This window comes from Ictalurus punctatus, chromosome 2 (assembly GCF_001660625.3).
Source record: "Ictalurus punctatus breed USDA103 chromosome 2, Coco_2.0, whole genome shotgun sequence".
In the NCBI taxonomy this organism is placed as follows: domain Eukaryota; kingdom Metazoa; phylum Chordata; class Actinopteri; order Siluriformes; family Ictaluridae; genus Ictalurus; species Ictalurus punctatus.
The window spans coordinates 14,339,780-14,367,536 of record NC_030417.2 but is presented as its reverse complement, the minus strand read 5'-3'; the positions used below and the strand labels follow the sequence as shown (position 1 = coordinate 14,367,536).

General features: G+C 44.8%; 2 protein-coding genes across 3 annotated transcripts; both read left to right on the top strand.

The window, feature by feature from the left end:
* Positions 1 to 819: 819 nt before the first annotated feature.
* wdr1 (WD repeat domain 1) lies at positions 820 to 20,977 on the top strand. Of its 2 annotated transcripts, none has more exons than XM_053688108.1 (15): positions 820 to 987; positions 3,770 to 3,891; positions 5,340 to 5,430; positions 6,905 to 7,052; positions 8,125 to 8,305; positions 12,035 to 12,112; positions 13,891 to 13,971; positions 14,923 to 15,156; positions 15,236 to 15,325; positions 15,646 to 15,800; positions 16,333 to 16,420; positions 16,787 to 16,897; positions 18,451 to 18,624; positions 18,754 to 18,898; positions 20,040 to 20,977. In XM_053688108.1, the coding sequence occupies exons 1-15, from the start codon at positions 972 to 974 to the stop codon at positions 20,144 to 20,146; spliced, it is 1,821 nt and encodes a 606-aa protein (XP_053544083.1). In that variant the 5' UTR covers positions 820 to 971; the 3' UTR covers positions 20,147 to 20,977. The 2 variants fall into 2 exon arrangements, with proteins under 2 accessions (XP_053544083.1, XP_053544091.1); XM_053688116.1 differs by having other exon boundaries at positions 15,236 to 15,328; positions 15,649 to 15,800.
* A 1,280-nt stretch (positions 20,978 to 22,257) lies between these two features.
* Positions 22,258 to 26,942, top strand: LOC128635373 (uncharacterized). The gene is made up of 2 exons (XM_053688103.1): positions 22,258 to 26,585; positions 26,679 to 26,942. The coding sequence occupies exons 1-2, from the start codon at positions 22,258 to 22,260 to the stop codon at positions 26,857 to 26,859; spliced, it is 4,509 nt and encodes a 1,502-aa protein (XP_053544078.1). The 3' UTR covers positions 26,860 to 26,942.
* The last annotated feature ends 815 nt before the right edge of the window (positions 26,943 to 27,757 follow it).

Genomic DNA, 27,757 nt, shown 5'->3' with positions numbered 1-27,757 from the left:
CGTTAGTTCCTGTAGAAGGGAAAAATTCATATAACAGCCCACAAAACATTCTAGATAATTGTGTGCTTCCAATGTTGTAGCACCAGTTTGGGTAAGACTCACATATGGGTGTGATACTCACGTGTCCACAAACTTTTGTCCATATTGTGCATTAGTTCTCTAACTCTAATGTACATATTTATGAGACAACAACATTTGATAAAATATCTGTTTATGTAATCAACAAACATTTTTACAAAGTTAAAGTTAACAGAAACATTATTAGCATTAAATCACTTCCATTCACCAATCAGCAGTCCTAAATCACATTCTCACACACAAACTATACTTCAGTTTACAGCATGAGTCATGGTCAACATAATCGCCTGCAAAACCACAAGAGCGCCATCATTGCTCATGTGTATCCCTACAGCTATAACGTAATATCCTCCATAGGTGTAGCACCACAGCCTGCATCACTGCATATCATGCATCTCCTGGGTTTCCTGTATTGAAAGAACGACTACTTAGCTTGAAGTACGTGCCTGTTTCCACGTAGATTTTTTTCCCCCGACTATAAATTTAACAAAAATGAAATGCTCCCTGGCCAGCTAACAGTCAAAGCGTATTGTTTGAAACGTTTTAATTATATCTGCAAAAATCTACACGTTAACGTATTGCATTAACGCTGCCCATGTAGCCGGCCTGAATTTTAATCAGGCGGATGCGTCAGCTACCCAAGCGGTCCTTGGGATACCCGATGTGCGCGAGCATGCAATCTGTCGAGGCTTACAGAGGTGTAGCGCAGAAGCCGACTTTACCATATATGGACAAAGGCAAGCGTCCCTCGAGCTGCTCTTGCTTCCGCGTTTATGCGATTAGGCGGAGACCAAGCGGCCGGTAACAGGGACCGAGGCTGAAGGATCCGGGAGGCTTCGTTTGTCATTCATTTGAAAAGGATTATATACATTGCGAAGAACAAGCGGACAAACATGTCGTACGAACTGAGTAAGTTTTAAGTGCAGATGCGCTCTGTGTTGTGTTTGATACCCAGAAATCGTGATCCTAGTTTCAGTTGCTGCCTCTATTGACAGCGGCTGTGTTCCAATTTGTCCCTCTTTCCTTCTGTAGGCGACTACACTGGCCGCTCGCATTCTACTGTGGTGTATTTAAAACCGTCAGCACGCGAGCATGTCTTTTTTTATTTTTTTTATTTTATTTCTAACAGTTAGAACAGAACAGAATGAGCGCAGTGACGTCACTGGCGTTTAACTTTCACTTCAAAACAAGACAAACGCAACTATAGCGAGATGGCCATTAGCTACCTGGCTAACACGCTAAAGCGAATGTAAATAAACATCACACGAACTTTATCATCGCAGCACAACGAAGCGCAATGATAAAAGCGCACCTCACTGTAGCGTGACATTTCTAAACAAACCTGTCGTGTCTTCCCGGTAGTTTATTCAGTTCTGGGATTGAACACGCGGTGAAGTGTACGTACTTGTAACCCTAGGGCTGGTTCTAAAATCATATACCGGTGTCATACATGCTAACAAGCACGCTTTATTGTTGGGAATTAATTTCAAGCGGAAATATGCTAAATACGTTCATCACGCCATAAACATACGGTAATATTGAGAAGTGCTCCTTTTTTTTTTTTTTTTTTTTTTTTGGATGGATGCCAGAAAGGAAAAGTGTTTAAGAAATAAAATGACTTCATGACAGTTTCTTCTGAAAACAATAATGAAAATAGCGTGCTAAGTTATATATAAAACCTTCACTTTATAAACCCAAACTCCACTTTTTATTTTTATCCTCCTCTATATTCCAACTCCTCAGAGTGTAGCTAGCTTGCTAATACCTCAGACTCGGGAGGAAAATAGCGCCATCCCGATTGGTTAATTCTATAACTCACCATAGCAACTGGTAACCAATTAAAATGTCATTTAACACTCACATGCCTTTGTTTAAAGGTTGTACAGTTAAACTTAGTCGACCTGTAATGAGCTCTTTATTGGCTTTTTATGAACGTGATCAAGCTGAAATCCCGTGCATTCTCGATTCTGATTGGTCAGAAGGTGTTCATTCATTGTGTATACCAGAAGTTCTGACAGTAGTTTCATTTGGCTATGTTAATGCCTGGTTGTGTTAAAGTTATGGTTTCTGTAGTAACAAGTCATTCACGAGGATTTGGATGCGCCATAATAGTCTATGTTAAGTGTACTTGTTGAAGTTGTCTGTAAGGAGATTGTATGTTTATTTATGGAAGGAGTCTCCAGTGTCAGCACTTTGTAACAGTCAGATGTAAAGGTGTAACTTTAGCTTTCAAGGCTTTGTACTTTGGTAATATGGCAAGCAACATTTACAATATTAAAGGTAACTGTAAATGGTCAAAAACTGATGCATTGTGGGCGTTTACACCTTACATATATAATCAACTGTACAATATGCGTTAGGTTATCCACTGACGAATAAACCTTTGGCTGGGCATAAAATATTTTGGGCAGTTCAAACCCGAACACCTCCTTTTCTATTACTGCTCTCATACTTATATTTTGCCGTTTTAAATTTTTATTTGCAAAATGAATGATTTTGGTACACTATGCATAGTATCTATGAGCAAGCAAAGCTTGCTAGTTAAACTAAGCATAGCTAGTTAAACCGGAGGTTCTACTTACTATGGTCTGTTGTTAAGTTTTAAGGTCACCTTGATTCCCTGCTAGGTTATGTGCTGCTAGGTAAATACCTGCTACGTAAATACCTGGCAAAATTTGAGCTTTTCGTCATCCCAGCCTGTCCCTCGATAAACCACAACCTTACTGTACAGCTTGGCTCAACCACACTCAAGCCAACCAGTACAGCCAGGAACCTTGGGGTGATTCTCGATGACAGCTTGACCTTTACAGACCACATCTCAACAACTACACAATCCTGTAGGTTCATCCTGTACAACATCAAGAAAATCAGACCCTACCTCACTGAACAGGCTATACAGATACTAGTCCAAAACTGGACTACTGCAACTCACTGCACACAGGCCTCCCGGCCAGCTCCATCAAACCCCTTCAAATGATTCAGAATTCAGCAGCGCACCTCATCTTCAACCAGCCCAAGGGAACCCATGTCACACCCCTCTTCATCTCCCTCCACTGGCTTCCTGTAGCTGCCCACATCAAATTCAAGGCCTTGATGCTCACGTACAAGACCTTGTCTGGAACAGCACCCTCCTACCTCAACTCTCTCCTGAAGGCTTATGTTCCATCTCGCAATCTGCGATCGATTAGCGAGCGACCGCTTAGTAGTACCTGCTCAGCGTGGCTCAAGGTCCCTTTCCAGAATCTTCAAACTAACTGTTCCTCAGTGGTGGAATGAACTTCCAACCTCAATCCGGACCGCAGAATCTCTCACCATCTTCAAAAAACAGCTAAAGACCCACCTCTTCCGTGAACACCTAACCGACCCATTAAAAAAAAAAAATTTGCACTTACACCTCTACTCTGCGCACTTTGCTTCTTCTGGAACTTAATTAATGCATCTTGTACGGTAGCACTACTTGTATTGTTCTCTGCTTGATTGTATTGCTTTGCTTGTATTTTCTCATTTGTAAGTCGCTTTGGATAAAAGCTTCTGCTGAATGAATAAATGTAATGTGCTTTAGGCAAACGTATTCAAACTAACTTGGGACATGACCCAGAGGTATCCAGTGACTTGTGTATAAACATTGACTGTGTTAAATTTGTAGCTTGATGTATGTGTGATTTCTAATATTTGTGTTAATCTCTTACAGAGCACTTGTTTGCCAGCCTTCCTCAAATGGAAAGGGGCGTGGCCAAAGTTATTGGTGGGGACCCGAAAGGGAACAACTTCCTGTACACAAATGGAAAGAGTGTCATCATCAGGAACATCGATGTAAGATCTTGTTCTTTATACTGTCCATTCTGAAGTGACATAGTTGTACCCCACTTCAACAGTTTGATGCGGTTTTATTCTGTTGCACGTTTGCTGACAAATGAACAAGAATGGCACATTTCTTAATGAACAGATGGGAACTAGCTAAACCAGGGGTGTCCAATCTTATCCATAAAGGACTGGAGTTGGTGCAGGTTTTCATTCCAACCAAGCAGGAGTGACACCTAATTCCACCTGTTTGATCAGTTGATCTTGGCTTTCAGTAGACTCAGGTGTGGCTTCTGATTGGTTGGAATGAAAACCTGCACCCACACTGGCCCTTTCCGGATAAGATTGGACACTCCTGAGCTAAACGGTTGGCATAGTATAGTGCTAGTTAGGAATGATGTGGCTATGAGTGATGGTGTGTAATTAGCTTGCTGCACAACGTGGCGATGACTGTAGCTAGTTGCCACAACCAGAGCTACATTTTGCAGTGGTTAAGATGTTGGTCTACTGATCGGAAGGTCGTGAGCTTAAGCCCCAGCACCGCCAAGCTGCCACTGTTGGGCCCTTGAGCAAGGCCCCTTAATCCTCAGATGCTCAGATGTGTACATGAGATAAATGTAAGTCGCTCTGGATAAGAGCGTCTGTCAAGTGCCGTAAATGTAAATACAGTGTCAGCACCAATTGTATCAGCCATTCAACAAATGTTAATCATCACAAAGTCCTCAATCACAACCTTATACACTTTGAATTCCGTTAACATACTAATTACCACTTTTGAATGACCAACGATTTTCTAAATGCTGCTATTTGACAGATATATGCTGATGTTCTATTGCGTTGGTTGCTCAGTGTTCCACTTAGTCCACTTTGCTCACTGCTCCACTTAAATCCACGGGGTTATTATTACAGTTATTACTAGTGAGAACTGTAACAAACACTAATGGAGGCCCATTGGGGCAGGTATCACTCTGCACCATGCATGGTTGAAGAGCAGTGAACAGAACAGTTAATGGGGATTCCAGATACTTATATCTTTTAATTATAGGTGGAGACAAAGTGTTTATGATGTACAGAACCATTTCTATTGTAAAATATATTGCAAAGATTGGGAGAGGGAAAGGGAGTTTATGGAATGGACATTGTCTGTATGTTAGTGTGTGAAATGCTTGTTTTCCACACTGAGTCTGTGGGGGGGAAAAGATGTCTCTGTTTTCCACTGGCCATATTTTCTGCGCTTTAAAAAAATTATTTTAGGTCTTTTGTATGGTTTTTGAGATGTCGTTGGGCTGGAATAATTTTTTAACCTGGTAACCCTGGTTAATGATATTACCTTAATCAAGATTAACTTTAAACTTGGTCATTGGTGACCCAGGGATACCTGTCACTCAGGAGAGTATGGCTCAGTTACTTAATAATTAATCATTTATAATCATTAATCATTGATTGTGTGTGTGTTACAGAATCCCGCTATTGCCGACGTCTACACAGAACATCCTCACCCAGTCATCGTTGCCAAATATGCACCCAGCGGCTTCTACATTGCCTCAGGAGGTGAACAATTCTCTTTCTTGTGTGTGCGTGAATAGACAATGTCTGCTAGTGGTTAGTGTTCTCCTTTCCGATACAGCTCCAAACACACACTGTGTAAAAGCATATCTTGTCTTATGCTGCTTTTCCAGAACTTTCCCCAGGGACTTTGGGTGGTACTCTGTGTGTTTCCACCACAGCGACCAGGGTCTAATTTAAGTTCCCGGTAAAATATTTAGCCCTCGCAAAGTCTCTACTCGGGAGGTGGTACTTTTTTCAAAAGCCAGGAACTTTGGGGGTGGGACTTTGGTGCTGAACATGCTGATTGGTTGAGTGCACCCAACATTTTTAAAAGTCTGTTGCGGTGGGTACAGTAACAGTTTTTTTTTTTTTTTATTGTGACTGTAATCAACACAGTGGAGTCTTTAAAATAAAAAATGACCGTTGGACCGATGACAAGGTTCCGGCCTTATTAAGTATTTATGCCAAGGATGAAATACAGCGGGAACTGGAAATGGCGACCCGCAATGAAAAAGTATACTTAAAAATATCAAGTGGGTTACATGAGCTGAGCATTGTTCACACAGGAAAACCGTGCAGAGAGAAGCTCGTGTACGCGCATGTTCGTTTCTGTTATCTCAGCAACAGCTGATGAAATCCGTTTGCTTACTTTGAGTCTAACATTACCAGCATACTGAATTCGCTTCACTACCTCTGCTTATCTCTTCTCCAGCATTTTCTCAGTTACCTTTTTTGCAAAGCAATACATCAATCAACAGCAGGACTCGAATCTCCTCCATCCTTGTTGTTGCAGTGTTGTTATCAGATTTCAGAAAATAGACTGTCCATTTTTAAGACACGAACCTTTTTCCCAAAAAAATAAAATAAACAATAATATTAATTATTCTGTGACTGGGAATCGAACCCGGGTCACAGCTGTGAGCGCTGTGAATCCTAAACACTACATTAACAGTTTAGTTGCAGCAAACTCTTTTGTTACTGTTCAAAGGTTTGTGTTCCAACCAACGCCTGCTATGTGTTTATGAGCGGAGTAAACATTTTACATTACATCATTAAAATCAGCTTACTTTGTGTCAATAATGAGTTTGATTGTAGCATATTTAGAGGCTTCACATCCTCGCCAAGGGCTTGTCGTGCGCAGTCGTACGTCACCGGACTAATTTGCCTAATCTTAATGGTACTTTAGACTGTGATGGAAACGCAGACTACAAAGTTCTTGAGGAACCAATTGCTCCCTTGAAAAAAGTTCCTGGGACTAATTGTTCCAGGTCATTTCAGTGGAAAAGCGGCTTTAGTGACTGGCTTGGGTCCAATATCGCATGTTGTCCCCTACGTAGTGCACTGGTATTTCTCCACAATTACACACCATTTAGCGAGCATGGGGGTGTGATTTGGGGCACGTCCTGAGAGTCCTTCTTGTTCAGGCCGACAGATTTTACACTTCTCCGTTAATCTGTTTTGTCTCTGTGCACTTTAGATGTGTCGGGTAAGATCCGTATTTGGGACACCACTCAGAAGGAGCACTTGCTGAAGTATGAGTACCAACCCTTTGGAGGGAAGATAAAGGACATCAGCTGGACGGAGGACAGCAAACGTCTCGCCGTGGTGGGAGAGGGACGAGAGAAGTGAGTCGCAAAGCATGTGTGCTCTGCATGAAGGGTTTGCCTTAATAGGCATTGGAAAATAATGTTAATCGGAGTGCAGTGTAGAGTCCTGTTATTCCCAGGTCTTAGAATGCCTGATTTATGCATTGTCAGAATTATTTCTGAACGCATTTGTAATGAAGCCTGGATCGTTTGTGGTGTTTTTCCACACGTTAGGGGCAATTGCAGCGAAGAGAGACGAGGTGAAACCGTCAACTGTAACCGGAATAAACAGTTAGCACGTATTTTACATGGTCTTTAGGTTACTATATGATTCAAGTCTGTTCAATTTTACACAGACCTTGTTTAAATTTTACACAGACCTCTGTACGACTCTGTACCCACTCATCCCATATTACACTTTATATTTGAATGGACGGCTACTAATGTAGTCCCATAATAATAATAAAAAAAAGCTGCTTTAACCGACAAATTTGTTAAGTAAGGAATAAAACATCAAATGCTGTTGGAATGACCATGTGATGTGATGTGATGCTGTTACCAACTTGAAGTTGATTAAGACAAGAACACTTCAGGACATAATGTCCCACTTATATAACAAATTTCCCAACACTTACAATTTTTAAAAAATTTATTAAATCAGTTTTTATCCGTTTATAACTGCTATAAACGGCAGTTTCCTCACCAGCTTCTTTTTTTGCCTCTCATGTTAGACAATAAAAACAAATGCAGCTTGACTTGACTATTAGAAAGCACTGACACTGGAGACTCCTTCCCAAAAAAAAATGCGAAAACAAGTGCACGTTTTAAAATTCGTTTAGTTGGAGTGTCCTTTATACAAGTTCCTGCATAAGAAACAGTAGCGTATTAGAACGAGTGCATTAATGTAAACATCTGATTTGAATTGCAGCCAGAACTACTGTCAGAGCTGCTGTGAAAATTAATCAACACCTTCCGACCAATCAGAATTGAGAATTAAACAACACTGTGGGATAAAGGCAAATAGATTGCTGACAGAATCTTTGGTGACCAAAAGCACTCCATGTGATGTGTATCTTTAGAAAAGGTAATGTGTGTGTGTGTGTGTGTGTAGGTTCGGTGCAGTGTTCCTGTGGGACTCGGGCTCCTCTGTGGGCGAGATCATCGGTCACAGTAAGGTCATTAACAGCGTGGACCTTAAACAGACCCGGCCGTACAGACTCATCACAGGCAGCGATGATAATACCACCTCCTTCTTCGAGGGGCCGCCCTTCAAATTCAAGTGCACCGTCAGCGTAAGTCCACTTCAGTTATCTCAATCTCAAACAGGATCAGGTCTGAGACAACCACACACCATTTACCATTTATTTACAGTCTAGCTCACATGTATACTAGGGGTGTAACGATACACTTGGCTCACGATTCGATACGTATCACTATTCGATTCTTAGATGCCTCTTGATGCAGATGTGAACGATTCTGAATTGATTTCTAAATGTTAACTGATAACATAATGTTGACTGAACACAAAAGGCAGAGCGCGGAAGTCTGTGGTGTGCACATTGTCACATTTCCCCTCACGTTAGCTCTCTATAGCACGCGACGTGAGCATGCACTTCCGGTATTCAGTGACATTGATTTTGTTCACTTTTGACATGTGCATTTGTTATGATTTCTGACCTGTCTCTGCCCCTGTTTTGTCATTGGTTGTTAGCTTATGTGTCATCATTAGTCTCAGCTGTTTTGTGTTTCACCCCTGATTATGTTTGTTATTCAAACTCCTGTGTTGCGTGAGTATTACCACCCTGCCAAGCCTTTGTTCCTCGTTTACGTGGCATAGTTTTGATCCTATTCACATCCTCGTTATTAGATTCTTGCTCAGTCTCGTTTATGCCCGATTGCTGTTCGCCTGACCCTTTGCCTGTTTTTGACCACGCCTGTGTTTCATGTTTTGGATTCGTCTGACTGCCCCTTTTCAATAAAACTCATATCTGCACTCGCATCCATCTCTGCCTCCATTACGTGACAGACATAAGAGACACACGATCGATGGGGAGAACTGTCACAGTTATAACGTATTTTTGACAAGTCTCTTTTCTAACTGTTTACACAAAAACGAAAGACTTAAAAGCTGTGAAATTCGGGTACAAAGGAGTCGTACAAAACTATTTTCAGAGGAGTGATTGCCACAGCAGTAATGGTGATTTGGCACACTTCTGGGTTTTGCTGAATTAGTCCACAAAAAAAGATGCATCGATAATCATTTTATCATCGCATCGCAGCCCTTTGAATCGTAATCGAATCAAATCGTGAGTTGCCTAGAGATTCCCGCCCCTAGTGTTCAGTGACCACTTTGTCAAAAGCTAAGTTAATACAATGTATATGTGCTGTGTTTATGTAGCTGTTTCTGTACTTTTGTAAAGTTAAAGTAATTGTTTTGTGGTGATCTATGGCTTTAGTGGCATTTCAGCGGACCTTTGAGAGTGGTTAACCTAATAACGTAAAGTAAACAACCGTAACGCTAACATCAAGAGGTGCAGCAGCGGTGAATGTTTGTTGCTGGGTTAATCCACAGGACAAAAAAGAAATGCCACTCACCCGGGCAAAAAACAAACAATAATCACTGTGGTGCACCTTGGTACCGAGGTCATTGACCCAATCACTAACAATGTTCTATACCTGCACACTTTTGTATACTTTCATTTGTTTTCTGGAATAAAAGGTAGTTGCTTATATCTACCGCCTCGAAGGCAGGCAAGTATTTCATTTCAGTAGAAAAACCCTCTTCATAACATAAGCATCATGTCCAACATATGTTGTGATTTTCTGTTTATACCCTTCTCTTGTAATAGTGTCTAAACCAGTACAGTACAGTCTTCCCTCCATCTCATCCATTCTGCCCTCCATCTAAATTTCACGTGTCATCAGATTCACGTGACTGTAAACAGGCTATAGGATAAAACGGACATCATATCGTAAATATATCGCCCTAACTCTACGATACATATCGTAACATTTTTGCAACACGATTATATATTACCGTGATATCGTTACACCCTTAATGTATACAAGTAGAAATTCCACCCTGTCACCAGTTCACAATGGGCGTGTCTCAAACCACTATATAATCCCCAAAAAAAGGTTTTCCTCTTGTATGTCCTAATGTATCGTAAACTGGCGCTCTTAATCTAAGAATGAAGATCGTATTGTAACTGATTATGACGTGTGTGTGTGTGTGTGTGTGTGTGTGTGTGTGTGTGTGTGTGTGTGTGTGTGTGTGTGTTCCTGAAAGTTTCCCACTGGGATGGGGAAAGCAGTGGTGCTGCGTGTTTTGACTGCGTTAACAAGAATGTGCTATGTGCCTGAACATGTTTCACTTTGCCAAACACTTTAATACCTCAAACACACACGCACAGAGGAGTTAGTGGAGCACTTAATTATTTTCAGAAACGTTGTAGCTTAACGATAAAGGTTTTGAGCGTTCTGCTGCAGCGATGAAATGAGCACACTCATGGCCAAGTCAGGTTTATATTGTTTGTATACTATCTAGTTTCATTTTTAAAAAATTATTACAAATGATCTCATGAGCATAACAACTTGAGTGAAAAGTAGAATCTTTGAAATATTTACATGAATTTCAGAATTTGTTGGTATTTTGTATGTCCCGTTTTTGTTGATAACGCTCAAACTGACATTGAGTGGACGAGTTCATGCAAAACTGGATGATCCAAATTTGTGTGAAACCTGATGATCAAATCATCAGTATGTCGTCTGAACATGTGCTTCAGCGTAAGAGATGAGACTCCAGGAGCTTTGACCTTTTACACAAATGAGTTAACATGGTCAATGTCACAAATTTGCTTATGTGTATAGTGACTTTGTGCTGATTTTTAAAAAACGTACAAGCAAAAGAAAACCCCTGACTTTTAGACCTCACTGTTTGGTTGGCAAAATCATTCACATGGTGAAATTGTGACGTTTTTATTTTGATCTAGGAATGAAATATATACACACACACACAGTTTTCAGAACTGTGTATATGGCATGTAGCTATCCAGTAACTGACTCCTGCTGATCTGTGCTGTGACTCTGACTCATTCGGCTCATGCTGAATTGCGCAGACGCGTTCAGTTTTTAACTGTAGCGTCCATTCTCTAACTGAACTAAATATTTATTACTATTAAAAAAAAATCAAAACGCCAGTGGGGGCGGTGCTGGGGTGGGCAGGTGATGTAAACAGTGTGCGACCGAACACCGTGTAACATCGAGTATCGCCGCAAGCCCACTTGCCACATGTTTTGGAAGTAGACGTTTTCCTCTAATAACTTCATTATTATTGTATATCAGATCATGATGGGCTCTCCAGCTTGACCTGATTTAGTAGCCAAAAATCAGTTTTCAGTGGAAAAATGTGAACTAGTAGAAACGCCCAAAATCAACCCATCAGAAAGAGTACAATTCAATTCAGTTTTTATATATCACAGTTTAGGTTTAAATTTGGCAACAGCGGCAGGGATGATCTTTCTGAGATGACACAAGGTAGAAACCTTGTGAAGACTTGAAAGGAAACCAGTCCTCTGCTGGATAGCATCGGATAGTGAGTAGTGGCACAGGATAATCATTGCAGCCTTTAAGTCCACTATTTTGCCTGTGTATTTAACAAACAAATCATCTAGGTCACAGTGGTTATGAAGTGCAGCGCAAGGACACATTTAAATGAATGCTTAAATGTGAATGCAGCGATTGAGACCGAGGGAAATGTGCAGTGTGGAAAAACTGATGTCAAACTTGATTGTTTTGATGTCTTCAGTTAAAATTTAAGAATCACTATAAGCACTAGACACTAGGATTTAAACACCCTGCAAAATATAAACACCAACACAGGAAACGTATTTACCTTTGCTTGCTGAAATGAAGCTTTGTGTTTATGTTCACTCTGTTTTGTTCTCTCTCTCTCTCTCTCTCTCTCTCTCTCTCTCTCTCTCTCTCTCTCTCTCTCTCTCTCTCTCTCTCTCTCTCTGCAGGATCACAGCCGTTTTGTGAACTGCGTTCGTTTCTCACCAGACGGAAGCCGTTATGTTTCAGCAGGGGCCGATGGACAGGTAAAGCCAAAGGAAATGCAGATGTCGCACCTTAAGCATCAATGACGTTGCCCCAGATTGAGTTATAATTCTCTACTAAGCGATCTGACAACAATGAGCCTCGTTTATCGATCCATTAGCGAAGGCTGTGTGTAAATATTTTTCTAGGCCTCACCGAACTGGCGAACACCGTCCGCCAGATGTACAGAAGTTTTAGCAAAGCTGATTTTCTTTGCATTCCTTCACCCATGTTGTTCAATGCCAGTCATCCATAAAATGTAAAGCAGGTTCAATCTATAGCTTGTTTGTACTTCCCACAGAAAAGCTAAAGAGCTGAACAAAATGACAGAAAAATGGTATCAATCCAGATAAAAAGGTATCAGTCTGGAGACAAATTACAGAATGGGTGAAATAGGTGTGAAATAAGTGAGGTGAAAGAAATGGTTTGACATGAAAACAGAGGAATAATAATGTTCCACAGAACATGCCCCCAAAAGGTTTGAGGATCATTAAAGTGTGTTTTGGCACAAATCAGACAAGCCTTAATGTTCTTCTGGATTGGCAGTGGTTTTCACCTCTCTACACTTCAATAGATATCCAGTGTTTTTCTGATGGTGGAGTCATGAACAGTGACCTTTATTGATGTAAGAGAGGCCTGTACATGTTGTACTTGACTCTTTTGTGACTTTCTAGATGAGTCATTGCTGTGCTCTTGGAGGACATTTGGAAGGTCGGCCACTTCTGTGCCGAGTTTTTTCATCTGGAGATAATGCCACTCACTGTGGTTCTTTGGAGTCCCAGAGCCTTTGAAATAGCTTTGTAACCCTTCCCAGACTGATGTATTTCAGTCACCTTCTTCCTCATCATTTCTTTAATGTCTTTCAATTTTGCCATAGTGTGTTACTGGGTAAGACCTTTTAACCAACTTCATGCTGCTGAAAAATTTCTATTTAAGTGTTGATCTGATTGAACAGGGTTTGCAGTAATCAGACCTGGTTGTGTCTAGTCCAGCTGAACCCCATTATAAAAGCAGTTTCACAGATTTGGGGAATTACTGACCATGGGGGGGAAATACATTTTCACACAGGCCCAGTTGGTATTGGATAACTTTTTTTAGCTTCAATAAATATAATTTTAAAAACTGTATTTTTTTTTTTTTATATTAATCTTGGATTTAGTTTTAATTTCTGAAACAATTTAGTATATGAGACACAAAAAACACACGAAGCCAGTGATTGCACGCAGCACACTAGGGAGTACACGGCATATTGCGGATTGAGAACTACCAGATCGGTCTAATCTAAGGGTGGGAAATCTTATCCGGAAAAGGCAAGTGTTGGTGCAGGTTTTCATTCCAACTGAGCAGGAGGCACACCTGATTCCACCTGTTTAATCAGTTGATCTTGGCTTTCAATAGATTTAGGTGTGGCTTCTGCTTGGTTGGAATGAAAACCTGCACTCACACCGGCCCTTTCCGGATAAGATTGCCCACTCCTGGTCTAATTAGTCACTTAGTGTTTGCTGCATAACGTTAAAGGAAGATGCGAGTGATACGATTTGAAGCCTTCTTAGTTTACATTGAAGTTTACACTTCAGTCTCTCTTTCAGTAGATCTGCACAAAGGATTTGAATGTTTTCCACAAACTTAGAGGATTTTCATGAATATCAAAATTGTGTAAATGTTTCCAAAAGGTCCCATTACTTCAAATGCCTCACTTTGTCATTTCATTGGTTTTTATGCTTTATGTATATATGCCCATGTCTTGTATTTCACCCCATTTCTTTCTCTCTCGTTCCAGATTTTCATTTACGACGGAAAGACTGCTGAATCACTGGGAGCGCTGGGAGGAGATAAAGCTCATGAGGGCGGGATTTATGCTGTATGTATGTTTTGTTTACTGTGTGTATACTCACTTTTTATAGGGTAAAAAAAAGACACAGAAGTACATGTAAATAGTTAGTGATTTCCAACAGGCTCATCTGATATTCTATCACCTACTTTGCTCATTTTAATATTTAATTAGAAGGAATAAGTTGAAATCAATTACTGGCATTTATTCAGAGCCATTTTCCTACATTAAGCAGTACAGATCATATTTAAAAAAAAAACCTGAAGAAATTTTGAGTTAGCTTAGTAAATCGTAATAAATAAATTTAAAAACCAGAGTGTCCTGGGCTGTTTTCAGTGTTAATCATGCTTATTTAGGATTTCAATAATGTGCTTTTATTTGTACACATCTGTATTACATCTTTAGATGCAACTACATACTTCTCTGACTAGGAAGTTAAGCCCCCCCATCCCCCCAATTGAATTTACAGTATTATATGCTTGATAAAATAAGCTAAATCTTACACACCCTCTATAATTTATTGGCCTAGATTTTAATATCTCATAGTTTCTGTGCATGACGAACTGTCGGAACGCAATTTTTAAAAATAATAAAAATGAATAAAATGGAAATAATAGGATGTGCTGGATCAAGTGCTATTTTACTGAATAATGAGGCTGGAAGACACACATTTAACCAAATATACTAGACATCCTTTTTGATGTTTTTCAATGCTTGCCATCCTTTCATTCATATCATTGTATTAGTCTTTATTTTTGAAGTTTTTAAAAACGTCGCTTGCTTTTATGTCGTAACTTTTCACATAAACATCGATGCGACTTTGTCTTGAGATGGCCCCGTGTGACTAAGACCCTAAAACGTATCTTAAACCTACCTCCACTTACATTATGAAATAAATGTCACTAAATGTCAACCCTAGGCTTATAACGGTATGACACCTATCATACCTGAGCACTTAATGATGATGACTCAACTCTCTAGGTGAGCTGGAGTTCAGACAGCACTCAGCTTATCTCCGCATCCGGCGATAAGACAGTCAAATTATGGGATGTGGCGAGCGGCACCGCAGTGACTACCTTTAAACTGGGTACAGACGTTCTAGATCAGCAGCTGGGTTGCCTGTGGCAGAAAAATCACCTCCTGAGCATTTCACTGTCTGGATACATCAACTACCTGGATAAGAACAACCCGAACCGACCCATTCGCACCATCAAGGTTAGTACAAGACAGTACTAATATTTAGAACTCAATTTGGAGCTGGTCAGACATTTATTGTTGTTTATTACTCACTTAGGGTCACAGTAAGTCCATTCAGTGCGTGACCGTACATAAAGACGACGGGCAGAACATTATCTACTCTGGCAGCCATGACGGACACATCAATATCCTTTCACACATGAAGGAATTGTATGGTGCATGCTCCACATCACCAGATCAACAGCTACACACTTTAACATTTAAGGAAGGCATCCCCAGTGTCAGTGCTTTGTGACTGTCAGTAGTGAAGCTGTAACTAGGGTTTCCCAATCATTGATTAATTTCCTATAACATGTCTGCATGTCCCCCAAATATACCTTACTTATATATGTAGAAGGTGTATAGCCAATGATGTCACAAAAAGTGTGCATTACTGTGTGTGATAACTGTTGCATTATGTTGTTGCATGTTTCTAGCCATTGTTATCCTTAACATGTGTGTGTACATTACTGGGACGCTCAGAGCGGCGAGAACGACACGCTATCGGGAAAAGGACACACGAACTCCGTGACTAGGCTTACTGTGGATGACTCTAACCGACTGGTGAGCTGCAGCATGGATGATACCGTCCGCTTCACCGACCTGAAGAAGAAGGAGTACAGGTAAATCTCACAAATGGTGAGCATGAGGCTTTGTTTTTACATCGTGTCTTGTCAAAACACACGGCTTGCCATCGATTTCAGTGTCTGCTGCACTGACCGAACACACAAATTCATGGTCGTGTATGAACAATGCACTCTATTAGATAGTAAAAAGATTTGGTGGAATGTAATCTGTCGCAGCTGGCAGGCGTGTGTATATTTTCCTGGACCTCTATTTGTGCACAGGTGCATTGTCATGTTGGAAAAGGTTTGGGCCTCTTGGTCCCAGTGAACGGGAAATTGTAATGTTCTAGCATAAAAAGCCATTCTGTACAATTTTGTGCTTCCAACCAACCGTTTGGCAACAGGTGGGTGTGATGGTCAGGTGTCCACATACTTTTGGCCATACAGTGTGGATCTGCACAAACCCACACAAACAGATGTACTATACCAGAAATAGTGTAAAGGTACATACATGGTGATAACTGTTTTTTTTTTTTGTGTGTGTGTGTGTGTGTGTGTGTGTGTGTGTGTGTGTATATATGTGTGTTAGCGCTTCTGACCTCGCCAAGATGGACGCTCAGCCAAAAACCGTGTCTGTCGGGTCAGGAGGCTTGGCTGTAGCTGTGTGTATTGGACAGGTAATATGTGCACACATGTTTGGTTTTTGTTTATAAAGAGATAGCAAGCTATATGCAAGTTTGTTTTTAACATGGTGCTCTTAACATGGAATGTTGTCCACCACCCCACACCCCTGCCTGGCTTTCTTTTATTTTTTGCCAGAAGTTGTTTCCATTCCAGAAGTTGGTTACATTTAGCTTGTTCTGTTTAAATGGTGCCTAACACTCATGGGTGCCAGTGCAAAGAGGACGATGGTCCCTCAAATGCGCTAAACTCCCCGTTAACAGCCTCAAATTATTCGTTCTGTTGCTTAGGTTGAGCGAATAGAATAGAATTCCTGGTGGGCATTTTTAATACGGTTTGCATGTTTTTGTTTTTTTCTGTAGGTGGTGCTGTTGAAGGATAAGAGGAAAGTGTTCGCTCTGGATAAGCTGGGCTATGAGCCAGAAGTGGGCACGATTCACCCTGGAGGTGGCACCGTGGCAGTTGGCGGAGCTGTAAGGAACCACTGTTTATGATTTGCATGTTTCACATCCTTCGGTTTCACTTGTTGACCTCTTGTTAACAAGACGCTCTAACTGAAGTTTTAAGTATTATATGTATACAAAAAAACCCAATTTTTTTTAATTGCCCTCTCCTACTAAAATGTGTTAGAAACACATGAAATATGTTCATTACTTTAAAAATCCTTAATATTTAATACATTTTATAACCTACAGAGGCCACCATTATGTGACATGCGCAATGCACTCGAGCACTCAAAAGAATTAACTACTAGCCCCACAGCAGGAAAACATTGCCACACTGTACTGCTGTTGCCTGTAATTTTCTATTTCTTGTGTGCGGTGATACAGGGGATATCTGTAAATATAATCAAACCTATAAACATCTTGTTAGTGCGTTTTTTTTTCTGTATATTCTCATGACGTAAAGCTTGTATAAAACCATCCTAAAGCACCTAACTAAGGTATACCCAAAGTAAAATTAAAGCTGTCCTTGAACCTTTTGAAGCACATGCATGGTTTTGGTCTCTCTTGAAAGCTGGACTAAATATTGTTACATAATTGGATTGTTTGGACCTTTGCCAGTTTAACAACAGTTTTTGTCAGGATGTTCTGGATCAGTGGATTACTATGAGGTGAGTTGCCGCCGTTTTGTACGTGTTTGTATTTCAGCGGTCTGACATAGACATTGATTGTAGCTGCTGTTGGGATTGTATCTCAAAACGGTTTATATCAATCAAATCACAAGAATCTTAGCTTTCCAAAGATATGAGTACCTTCGCACACACACAAGCTGTGTAGATAACTGTGTAGATTTGCTCATAATATGGCGAGAGCGGGCTGGCAGAATTTTAACAGGATAAAATGCATGACGGCGAGATGGCTCATAATCTCTAAAATTATTGATATTAGAATACGTTTCATCATAAAACGATAGTTTAATCCATATGCTTCCCTTGAACAACAAACACTCTCGGTTGGCATAGACGTGCAGTTGCGACACACCATGAGTTTTTGCCCCACTCTCACCTCATCACCTCTCTGATCATCTTCATTTCGATGTGCATTTTGAGTAATGTCTTCTATATCAGCCTCTTTGCTTATGTTGCGCTCGGGTTCAAATTGAAAAGGCTGAAGACATGTTTATATCACTGTAGGGTCGCAGGAGAATCAAGACCGTTGCAACCATTTGACGTCACTACCCAGAATGCATTGTGATGTGAACAGAAATGGCGGCCTACGGGTGCAAGGATTTTTATTATTTCAAAAAAATAAAATGACATCTAGAGTGGTTTTTGTATAGCAGATGTCAGCGTTAATCTAATAAGCCATACAAGTCTTCATAGTCGGGGTTCCCTTTAAACATGGTACAATGAAAATTGGCCATTGATTTGGGGCATTGTGTGTGTGTGTGTGTGTGTGTGTGTGTGTGTGTGTGTGTGTGTGTGTGTGTGTGTGTGTGTGTGTGTGTGTGTGTGTGTGTGTGTGTGTGTGTGTGTGTGTGTGTGTGTGTGTGTGTGTGTGTGTGTGTGTACGCGCGCATGCAGGATGGAAAGGTGTATCTCTACTCGGTCCAGGGGAACACCTTGAAGGATGATGGGAAGGTTCTGGACACTAACGGCCCTGTGACTGATCTGCAGTATTCCAGAGATGGGGCATTCCTCGCTGTTTCAAACGAAAAGAAGGTCATCATTGTGTACACCGTTGCCGATGGTTATGCGGTAAATAAAGACAGCCATTATCCATTTGCAGCCTTGTAACCATACTGTTTTATCTACAGTGTTAGTGTAACAGTAACCATATCATCAATTTCTTCAATGAACTGTAGTATAATATACCTGTTCATGCAGGTTAAGAACGAGTACTACGGGCATCACGCTAAAGTGGTATGTCTGTCCTGGAGTCCTGATAATGATCGCTTTGCCTCCGGAGGAATGGACATGATGGTGTATGTCTGGACCATCTCCGATCCCGAGAAGAGGATCAAAATTCCCGGTACGCAAACTCGCACTTGCTGTTTTCCAGACTATACATGATTTTTGTCCTTCAGAAGGTGCTGTGGGTTTTTTTTTGTTTGTTTATTTATCCTAATTGTAATCTTCCTGTTTGTGCTACTCTGTCTAATGAGTTCTCTATGATTATGGATTTGCAGATGGATATTTTTCCAGGTCTAAGATCAGCATCCAGTTGCACCAGTAGCATGTAAACTTTATCATAACTCGGTATGAATGTAGAGTAAATGGGCACGGGGGGTTAATCTCACTGGTTACTTTAATAGGAACACCTGTATAACTGCTCATTCACACTGTATTAATTAGCCAATCATGTGGCTGCAATGCCTACACTCATGCAGATGCATTCAGTTAATGTTGATATCAAATGTCACAATAGGGGGAAAAATAATGTGCTCTCACTCAGAACAGTCTCACAGAATGGTTTTTTACGCGATGAGAATGGCCAGACTGGTAGGCTACAGTACCTCAAACACGCATCTCAGAATGCACAACATGTTGAACATTGAGGCTGATGGATTACAACAGCAGCATGCCACATAGGGCTCCACTATCTGCAACTGCAATCTGAGGCTACAATACGCTCACCAAAACTTGACTGTTACAATATTGGGGGAGGGGGTGGTAAATGTTGCATGGACTTTTTCAATCATTGGCATATTCAAATTCAGATTTCATGGTTGCAGGCCCTCAAGTTTTGATTTATTTGGTGTTTCTGATTGGCTTAAACACTACTAGTTATGACATACATTATGTGTCTGTGTTATGACTGAAATTCTACACTGCATTACTTGTAACACATTTTTAGTACAAACTTTATACAGTAAATGATGATCGAATTTGCGTTCCACTGGTGCAACTGGCTGCAGAACTGTGTTAATGGTTTCAGCTTAGGAAACAATACAGCACTGACTGTGGAGCAAAGCATTTGAAGTGATCAAAAGATATTAGAACACCCTTCCATCTACCAGTGTGGTTTGTTCTAATAGTTTCACATAGCCTAGAAAGAAAAAGGGTGTTTTTATTGGATGAGGAGGCGAGGACTTTTAGGAAATGGAACATGGCTGCCACATCAACTTGTACCGTTTATTTACAAATGTGGTTGTGTTTTGTGTGTGTTGCAGATGCTCACCGGTTGCACCACGTCAGCGGCTTGGCCTGGCTAGACGAACGCACGCTTGTCACGACCTCTCACGATGCGTGCGTGAAACAGTGGACGCTAAAAATCTAAGCACTCTCTCGTGCACACACATGCAGGATCAGCGGGGATAGGGACTGCTGTAGGGAATCAGTTTTTTTTTTTTTTTTTTTTTTTTTTCTTTTTTTCTTTCCTCTCTCTCTCTCTCTCTCTCAGACTTGTGTGCTCCCCCCCCCCATCTTTTTCTTTAAGGGTTGTGTGCAAGTAATCTCAGCTGCCTCTGTGTGTAGGTGTGTGTGTGTCTGTGTCGCCTTTCTGCCTTCAGCCGGTTAACACGCTCCATATCTCATCTTTATGAAAGGTGTGACATTCCAGAGGTGCGAGAGTGAGACCTCCATCTGGCAACATTCAACACATATATATATATATATATATATAACACACACACACACACACACACACACACACACACACACACACTAAAGGTATAAAACGCATTTCTAAAACATAACTCCTGATTTTACACAAGATCAGTGTTACATCAGGAGTAGTGTCATTACACAACGCTGTGTCATGGATCGGTCTCATGCTTTTTTCACCAGATGGAGGTTTAGCTTTAGCTCTCTCTCACTGTGTTTAGCGCTTATATAATGGACCGTGGTCTGTTTCTCCATTCTGCTGAGAGGATCAGTGTGTGCGTGTGCGTTTGTTCAGGGAGCAATAATGGGTTGTAAAGCAGAAACGGAACAGTCCAGAGACTTACTGTAGCGTCTGTGTATGTGAGAGTGTGTGTGAGACATTGGTGTTCTGTCATTGTGGGTATGTTTGTATTAATATATGCCTCCACTTTTTCACTGGAGTGGATGTGATTCATACTAATAATAATAATTAATGATTGAAATAAAGCTGAACACTTTTTATGCATGATTTGTTGGTGTGTGCTCTATTTACATTTTACATTCTGTCCTACTGAAATGTTCAAAAGTATGTTGCGTTCATGTGATGTATTCAAATTACCAAAAAAAAAAGTGCCATTAGGTGAGTACCACACAAAAGCATCCTGGGTATTTAAAAAAAAAAATAATAATAATAATAATAATAATAATAATAATAATAATAATAATAAATTTTAATGAATTAAAAAAACTGGCTATGTTAAATACTTTATATGGTAGCCAGATAAGTCAAATATGCTCATGGTATGAAGAGCTATGTTACAGCAGTGTTACAGTCCCTGTACTGGTCTGTGGTGGTGAAGCAGAAGCTCAGTTTTTGGACAAAACTGTTGCATCCCAATCCCCACATCTTTAGTAGTAGTAGTAGCAGCAGCATCGATTGAGTGTACTGATTGTAGTAATGGTCAATAAAGTCCTTGAGAGCTTCTATGTCATAAAATAGGAAAATGCCAAATAAAATAAAAAATAGTATAGTGTGATTTTATTTTATATATATATATTGTCGCGACGGGCAGAGATCCGGCGCACACCAGAGGGAAAACGCTCCTTCTCCGACTGCCGCACCGGCACGACGTGGGCAGCTTCCTGCCGAACATTCCGCCAGCTGGAAGGACCGCTGTGGCAGGGCGGGGCTGACGCGACTCCTGCCCGCGATTGGCGGATCCAACGGGGAAGTCCCACCACTCAGGCGACGACGGAGGAGGATAAAAGAGCGCGCTTCCGGCCGGGAAGGGGAGGAGAATATCGTGGCGTCAAAACGGACTCCGTGCGTGTTTGCAGCGATTCACAACCTCCGATCACGACGGTAACCTCACGCCTCACGCTAAATTCTTCTCTCTCTCTCTCTCCCTCTCTCCAGGAGTCGTAAGCGCGGACGAGACCGCCGGATAGTGAGAGTCGCACACACGGAGGACGCCGGCCCGGGAAAACCCCCGCCCCGCCTCGGGAATCCCGCCTCCGCCACGAGTCGACTCCGCCGGCCGTCACGCCTTCACAAACCCCCGCATTCTTCCATTTATCACACGTTCACCTCACCCTAGCCACAATAAAGCACCGTCTGCAGCCACCCTTTGGTCTCCTGTGGGTCTGTACGCCGCCCTTCCCCGGGCTAATTCCTCACAACTGGTGGAGGATGCAGGCGTAGTACAGACCCGCCTACTGCAGAGAAAAAAAAAAAAAAAAAAAAAACCCATCAAAAAAAAAAAAAAAAAAAAATAAACCCGTGAGAGAGAGAAAAAAAAAAAAAAAATGGACCCCACCCTGCAACACTTGCTGGAGACTAGCCTCCAGCAGCACGCCGTGACGCAGCAGCTCGCCGAAAGCCTTCAGGTCGCCACACAGACACTGATCGCCATGAGGACTGAGACCCCCGCCGCCTCCACGCCTCTCCCCGACGCAACCAGCGAGATCCGCCGCCTACTACCCCCCCTTGGCCCCGAAGAGGACCTTGAGGCGTACTTCGAGACCTTCGAGAGTATCGCCTGCCGGGAGGGGTGGGACCGTGACGACTGGCCCCGTGCCCTGGGTCCCCTGCTCACGGGAGAGGCCCGAACAGCCTACTATGCCCTCGACCCGGAGGAGGCTACGGACTACCTGGCGATTAAGGAGGGAGTCCTGGCGTGGTGTGGCCGAACCCCTGGCCGGGCCGCTACTGAATTCCATCGTTGGGTTTATCGAACAGGTGCTCGACCACGTTGCCAGATGAACGCCCTCCTCCGGATCACCAAACGTTGGCTCCGACCGGATCGGCATACCGCCTCGGAGGTGGCGGAGAAGGTGGCGGTCGACCGGTTCCTGAGAGCGCTACCCCGGGCAGAGAGACAGGCCGTGGGGGCCCACGCCCCAACTACGCCCCAGGAACTCCTGACTGCCCTGGAGCGAACCTTGGCCACCCTGGAGCTCGACTCCGGGGAGCAGCAGCACCTCGATCGGCCCCCCGGTGCCCAGGGCCCCCGGTCTGACCGCCAGACCCGGCCCCGCATCTGGAGGAACCCACAGAGGGCGCCCACTTGTGAACACCCCCGAGACGAGCCCATGCCTACAGAGCCGGAGAGGGAAGCCGCCCGGCTGCTTACAAAACCATGGCTGGCAGGCTGCGCCCTCCATCAGCAGCAACCGCCGGAGGCGCCCTCCGTGACGGTGTGGGTCGAAGGGAGACCGGTAACCGCCCTACTGGACACCGGGAGCACGGTGACCCTTGCCCAACCCTCCATCCTGCCTGAGGGGCGCCGACCAAGCGGGACGCTTACCGTGACATGCGTCCATGGGGACACCCGGGAGGTCCCCTCAGCTGAGGTCCAGATCCGGAGCGAAGCCAGCACCTGGCCCCTCCATGTCGGAATCATCCCCGAACTCCCCGTGCCCCTCCTCCTGGGACGAGACTGGCCAGGATTCCGGGTGGTACCGAGAGCCGAGTCCTGGAGACCGCGGCGGCGAGGGAAGGGGATCCCAACCCGGCCGGCCTACCTGGCCCAGGACGACGGAGAGGCCACCTCAGAAGGTAAGACCCCCCAAACTACTAACCCTCTGTCATCTGTCTTTCCCCAGGTAAACCGGGAGGGAAAGTTCGGTCGGGAACAGAAGGAGGACGACCGACTGAAGCACTGCTGGGCCCAGGTACGGGTGATAGAGGGGGTCGACCAGAGCCCAGACCTGAGGCTCCCCACATCGTACTTCCTCGTCCGAGGGGGGCTCCTGTACCAACGGGCCTGCCGCCGCGGGGAGCAGGTGGACCTACTGGTGGTGCCCCGAGCCAAGACAGCCATCTTATTACACCTAGCCCACACCCATCCCCTCGGCGGCCACCTGGGGGCCCGAAATACCCTGGAGAAACTGCGGGACCGCTTCGTGTGGCCCGGGATGGACGCGGAGGTCCGGACCTTTTGTCAACAGTGCCCGCAGTGCCAACGCACGGCCCCGCGGAGGCCCCCGCCGGCGCCCCTGATACCCCTGCCCATCATCGGTGTCCCGTTTGAGCGAGTGGGCATGGATCTCGTGGGGCCCCTACCCAAGTCGGCCCGGGGCCATGAATACATCCTGGTTCTGGTCGACTACGCCACTCGGTACCCTGAGGCGGTGCCGCTCCGCAAGGCCACCTCGCAAAACATCGCCAGGGAGCTGGTACTCCTCTTCAGTCGAGTGGGGATCCCCAAGGACGTGTTGACCGACCAAGGTACGCCGTTTGTCTCGAAGCTAATGGCGGATTTGTGTCGTATGTTACAGGTGAAGCACCTCCGGACGTCCGTCTACCACCCCCAAACCGACGGACTTGTTGAAAGGTTCAATCAGACCCTCAAGCGGATGCTGCGCCGGGTGGTGGACGAGGAGGGGAGGAACTGGGACCTCCTCCTCCCCTACGTACTCTTCGCCGTTCGGGAGTGCCCCCAGGCGTCCACGGGCTTCACGCCCTTCGAGCTCCTGTTCGGGCGGCGGCCGCGGGGATTGTTGGATGTAGCCCGCGAAGCCTGGGAGGAGCAACCATCCCCGTTCCGCTCCGTCGTCGAGTACGTGCAGGACATGCAAGCCAGGATTGACAGGGTGGGCCCCATCGTCCGGGAGCACATGCTGGCGGCGCAGGAGGAGCAGAAGAAGGTATACAACCGCCCCGCACAGCCCCGGGAATTCCAGCCGGGGGACCGGGTCCTCCTGTTAGTGCCCAGCAGCGCCTGCAAGTTCCTCGCCCGGTGGCAAGGTCCATACACTGTCCTCGAGCGCCGGGGCCCAGTCAACTACCGCCTACAGCAACCCGGTAAGCCGAAGGACGGGAAGCTATACCACATAAACTTGCTGAAAAAGTGGGTGGAACCAACCCCGGTGGTGTCGGCGTTCGCAGTTCAGGACTCGGACCGGGGCAAGGGTACCTTGGTCGGCTTCGGGGAGGACCTCACCCCCACCCAAAGACAGGAGCTTACCGAGCTGACCGACCAGTTTGCAGATGTGTTTTCGGCTACCCCGGGAATGACTCAGCTGGTCCAGCATGAAATCAAGACTCCTCCCGGTGTAGTGGTGAGACAAAGGCCATACCGTGTCCCCGAGGCCCGGCGCCAGGCCATCGAGGAGGAAATCAGTCGCATGCTGCGGGACCACATCATCGAGGAGTCCAGCAGCCCCTGGTCCAGCCCCATCGTCGTCGTGCCGAAACCGGATGGGAGCATGAGGCTATGCAATGACTTCCGGAGGCTGAACCAGGTGTCGGAGTTTGACAGCTACCCCCTCCCCAGAGTGGACGACCTGATTGAGAGGCTGGGGAGAGCCCGATTCATATCGACCCTGGACCTCACCAAAGGCTATTGGCAAGTGGCGCTCGCACCGGAGGCAAGGCCCAAGACAGCCTTTAGCACGGCCACCGGCCACTGGCAGTACCGGGTTCTCCCCTTTGGGCTGCACGGGGCGCCCGCCACGTTCCAGCGGCTAATGGACATCCTCCTGCGACCCCACCGACAGTTTGCCGCGGCCTACCTGGACGACGTGGTCATACACTCCTCCACCTGGGCCGACCACCTGTTCCACCTCAGGGAGATCCTGAAAGCCCTCCGGGAGGCCGGCCTGACGGCGAACCCAAAGAAATGCCACCTAGGGCTGACGGAAGCCCAGTACCTGGGATACCGCATCGGACGGGGGATGCTGAAGCCCCAACAAAAAAAGATCGAGGCTGTGAAGGACTACCCACGTCCAACGTCGAAAAAACAGGTACGTGCCTTCTTGGGATTGGCGGGCTACTATCGCAGGTTCGTGCCTAACTTTTCTGCTGTAGCCTCTCCCCTCTCAGACCTCACAAAGAAGGGCCAGCCAGACCAGGTGAGGTGGACAGCCGATGCAGAAAGGGCCTTCCAGGCCCTAAAAGAAGCCCTCACCAGCGCGCCGATACTCCGCAACCCGGACTTTGACCTCCCGTTCACTGTACATACTGATGCGTCCGAGACCGGGCTGGGTGCCGTCCTCTCCCAGACCTTCGACGGGGAAGAACACCCAGTCCTCTACATCAGCCGGAAGCTGTCCCCGGCCGAGAGGAAGTATGCGGCGGTCGAGCGGGAGGCACTAGCAATAAAATGGGCCATCGAGGAGCTGCGATACTATCTGGCGGGCAGGCACTTCATCCTCATAACCGACCACGCCCCCCTGCAGTGGATGGCCAAGGCGAAGGACACCAACGCCCGGGTAACCCGCTGGTTCCTCGCCTTACAAGACTTCTCTTTTCAGGTTAAGCACCGGGCAGGGGCCCAGCATGGTAACGCGGATGGGCTCTCACGACGAGACGCCCTCTGGGCCCACCACCGAGCGGCAGTAGGCTCGGAGCTGAGGGGGGGGTACTGTCGCGACGGGCAGAGATCCGGCGCACACCAGAGGGAAAACGCTCCTTCTCCGACTGCCGCACCGGCACGACGTGGGCAGCTTCCTGCCGAACATTCCGCCAGCTGGAAGGACCGCTGTGGCAGGGCGGGGCTGACGCGACTCCTGCCCGCGATTGGCGGATCCAACGGGGAAGTCCCACCACTCAGGCGACGACGGAGGAGGATAAAAGAGCGCGCTTCCGGCCGGGAAGGGGAGGAGAATATCGTGGCGTCAAAACGGACTCCGTGCGTGTTTGCAGCGATTCACAACCTCCGATCACGACGGTAACCTCACGCCTCACGCTAAATTCTTCTCTCTCTCTCTCTCCCTCTCTCCAGGAGTCGTAAGCGCGGACGAGACCGCCGGATAGTGAGAGTCGCACACACGGAGGACGCCGGCCCGGGAAAACCCCCGCCCCGCCTCGGGAATCCCGCCTCCGCCACGAGTCGACTCCGCCGGCCGTCACGCCTTCACAAACCCCCGCATTCTTCCATTTATCACACGTTCACCTCACCCTAGCCACAATAAAGCACCGTCTGCAGCCACCCTTTGGTCTCCTGTGGGTCTGTACGCCGCCCTTCCCCGGGCTAATTCCTCACAATATATATATATATATATATATATATATATATATATAAATAAATTTTTATATGTAAAATTATTTTTTGTAGTTTTTAAACCATCATTTCATTTACTGAAAGAAAAAATTTATTCAACACTAACTGGCCTTATGTCGGAAGAACAATTACCCACTTAGTTAATCAACCAATCAAACAAGTAACCAAATTTAATTAATAACTGGCTTCAATTAGATTAGACACGACGAGGATTGATTGTTGCCAGCCTTGCTGAATCTAAATTTCATCACTTAAATATCACTTAAATTCCAGCAATGTGAATTGCAGCTAAAAGATCTCAGCAGCACACTGTGCTCCAATTCCCAAAATAAATGACAGGAAAGATGAATAAAGAAAGTTAGTTAAATATATGATTGAGTTACAAAGCCATTTTTATGGCTCTGGGATTCACAGTCTACAGAAATTCTGAGTGATTGATTACTCCTCCAGGAAGTCACAAAAGACCTACATCTTCGGAACTGCAGGCCTCCCTCTCCTCAGATAAGGTCAATGTTTATGATTCCACCATTAGAAAGATACTGGGCAGAAATGGTATCCATGGAAGTGTTGCAAAGCAAAAACCACTGCTAACCAAGAGGAACAAATGTTCATTCTACATTTAACAAAAAACACCTTGACCGCCAAGCCTTTGTGGACTGATGAGTCAAAAGTGGAACGTTTTGAAACATCGGCCCTGTGCCATCTGGGGGGTGTTCCAGAAAGGAAGGTTAACTTACTGTCACAAACCCTGAACTCTAGGTTGATAAACCCAAATGATACTTACTCCTGGGGTTTTCCAG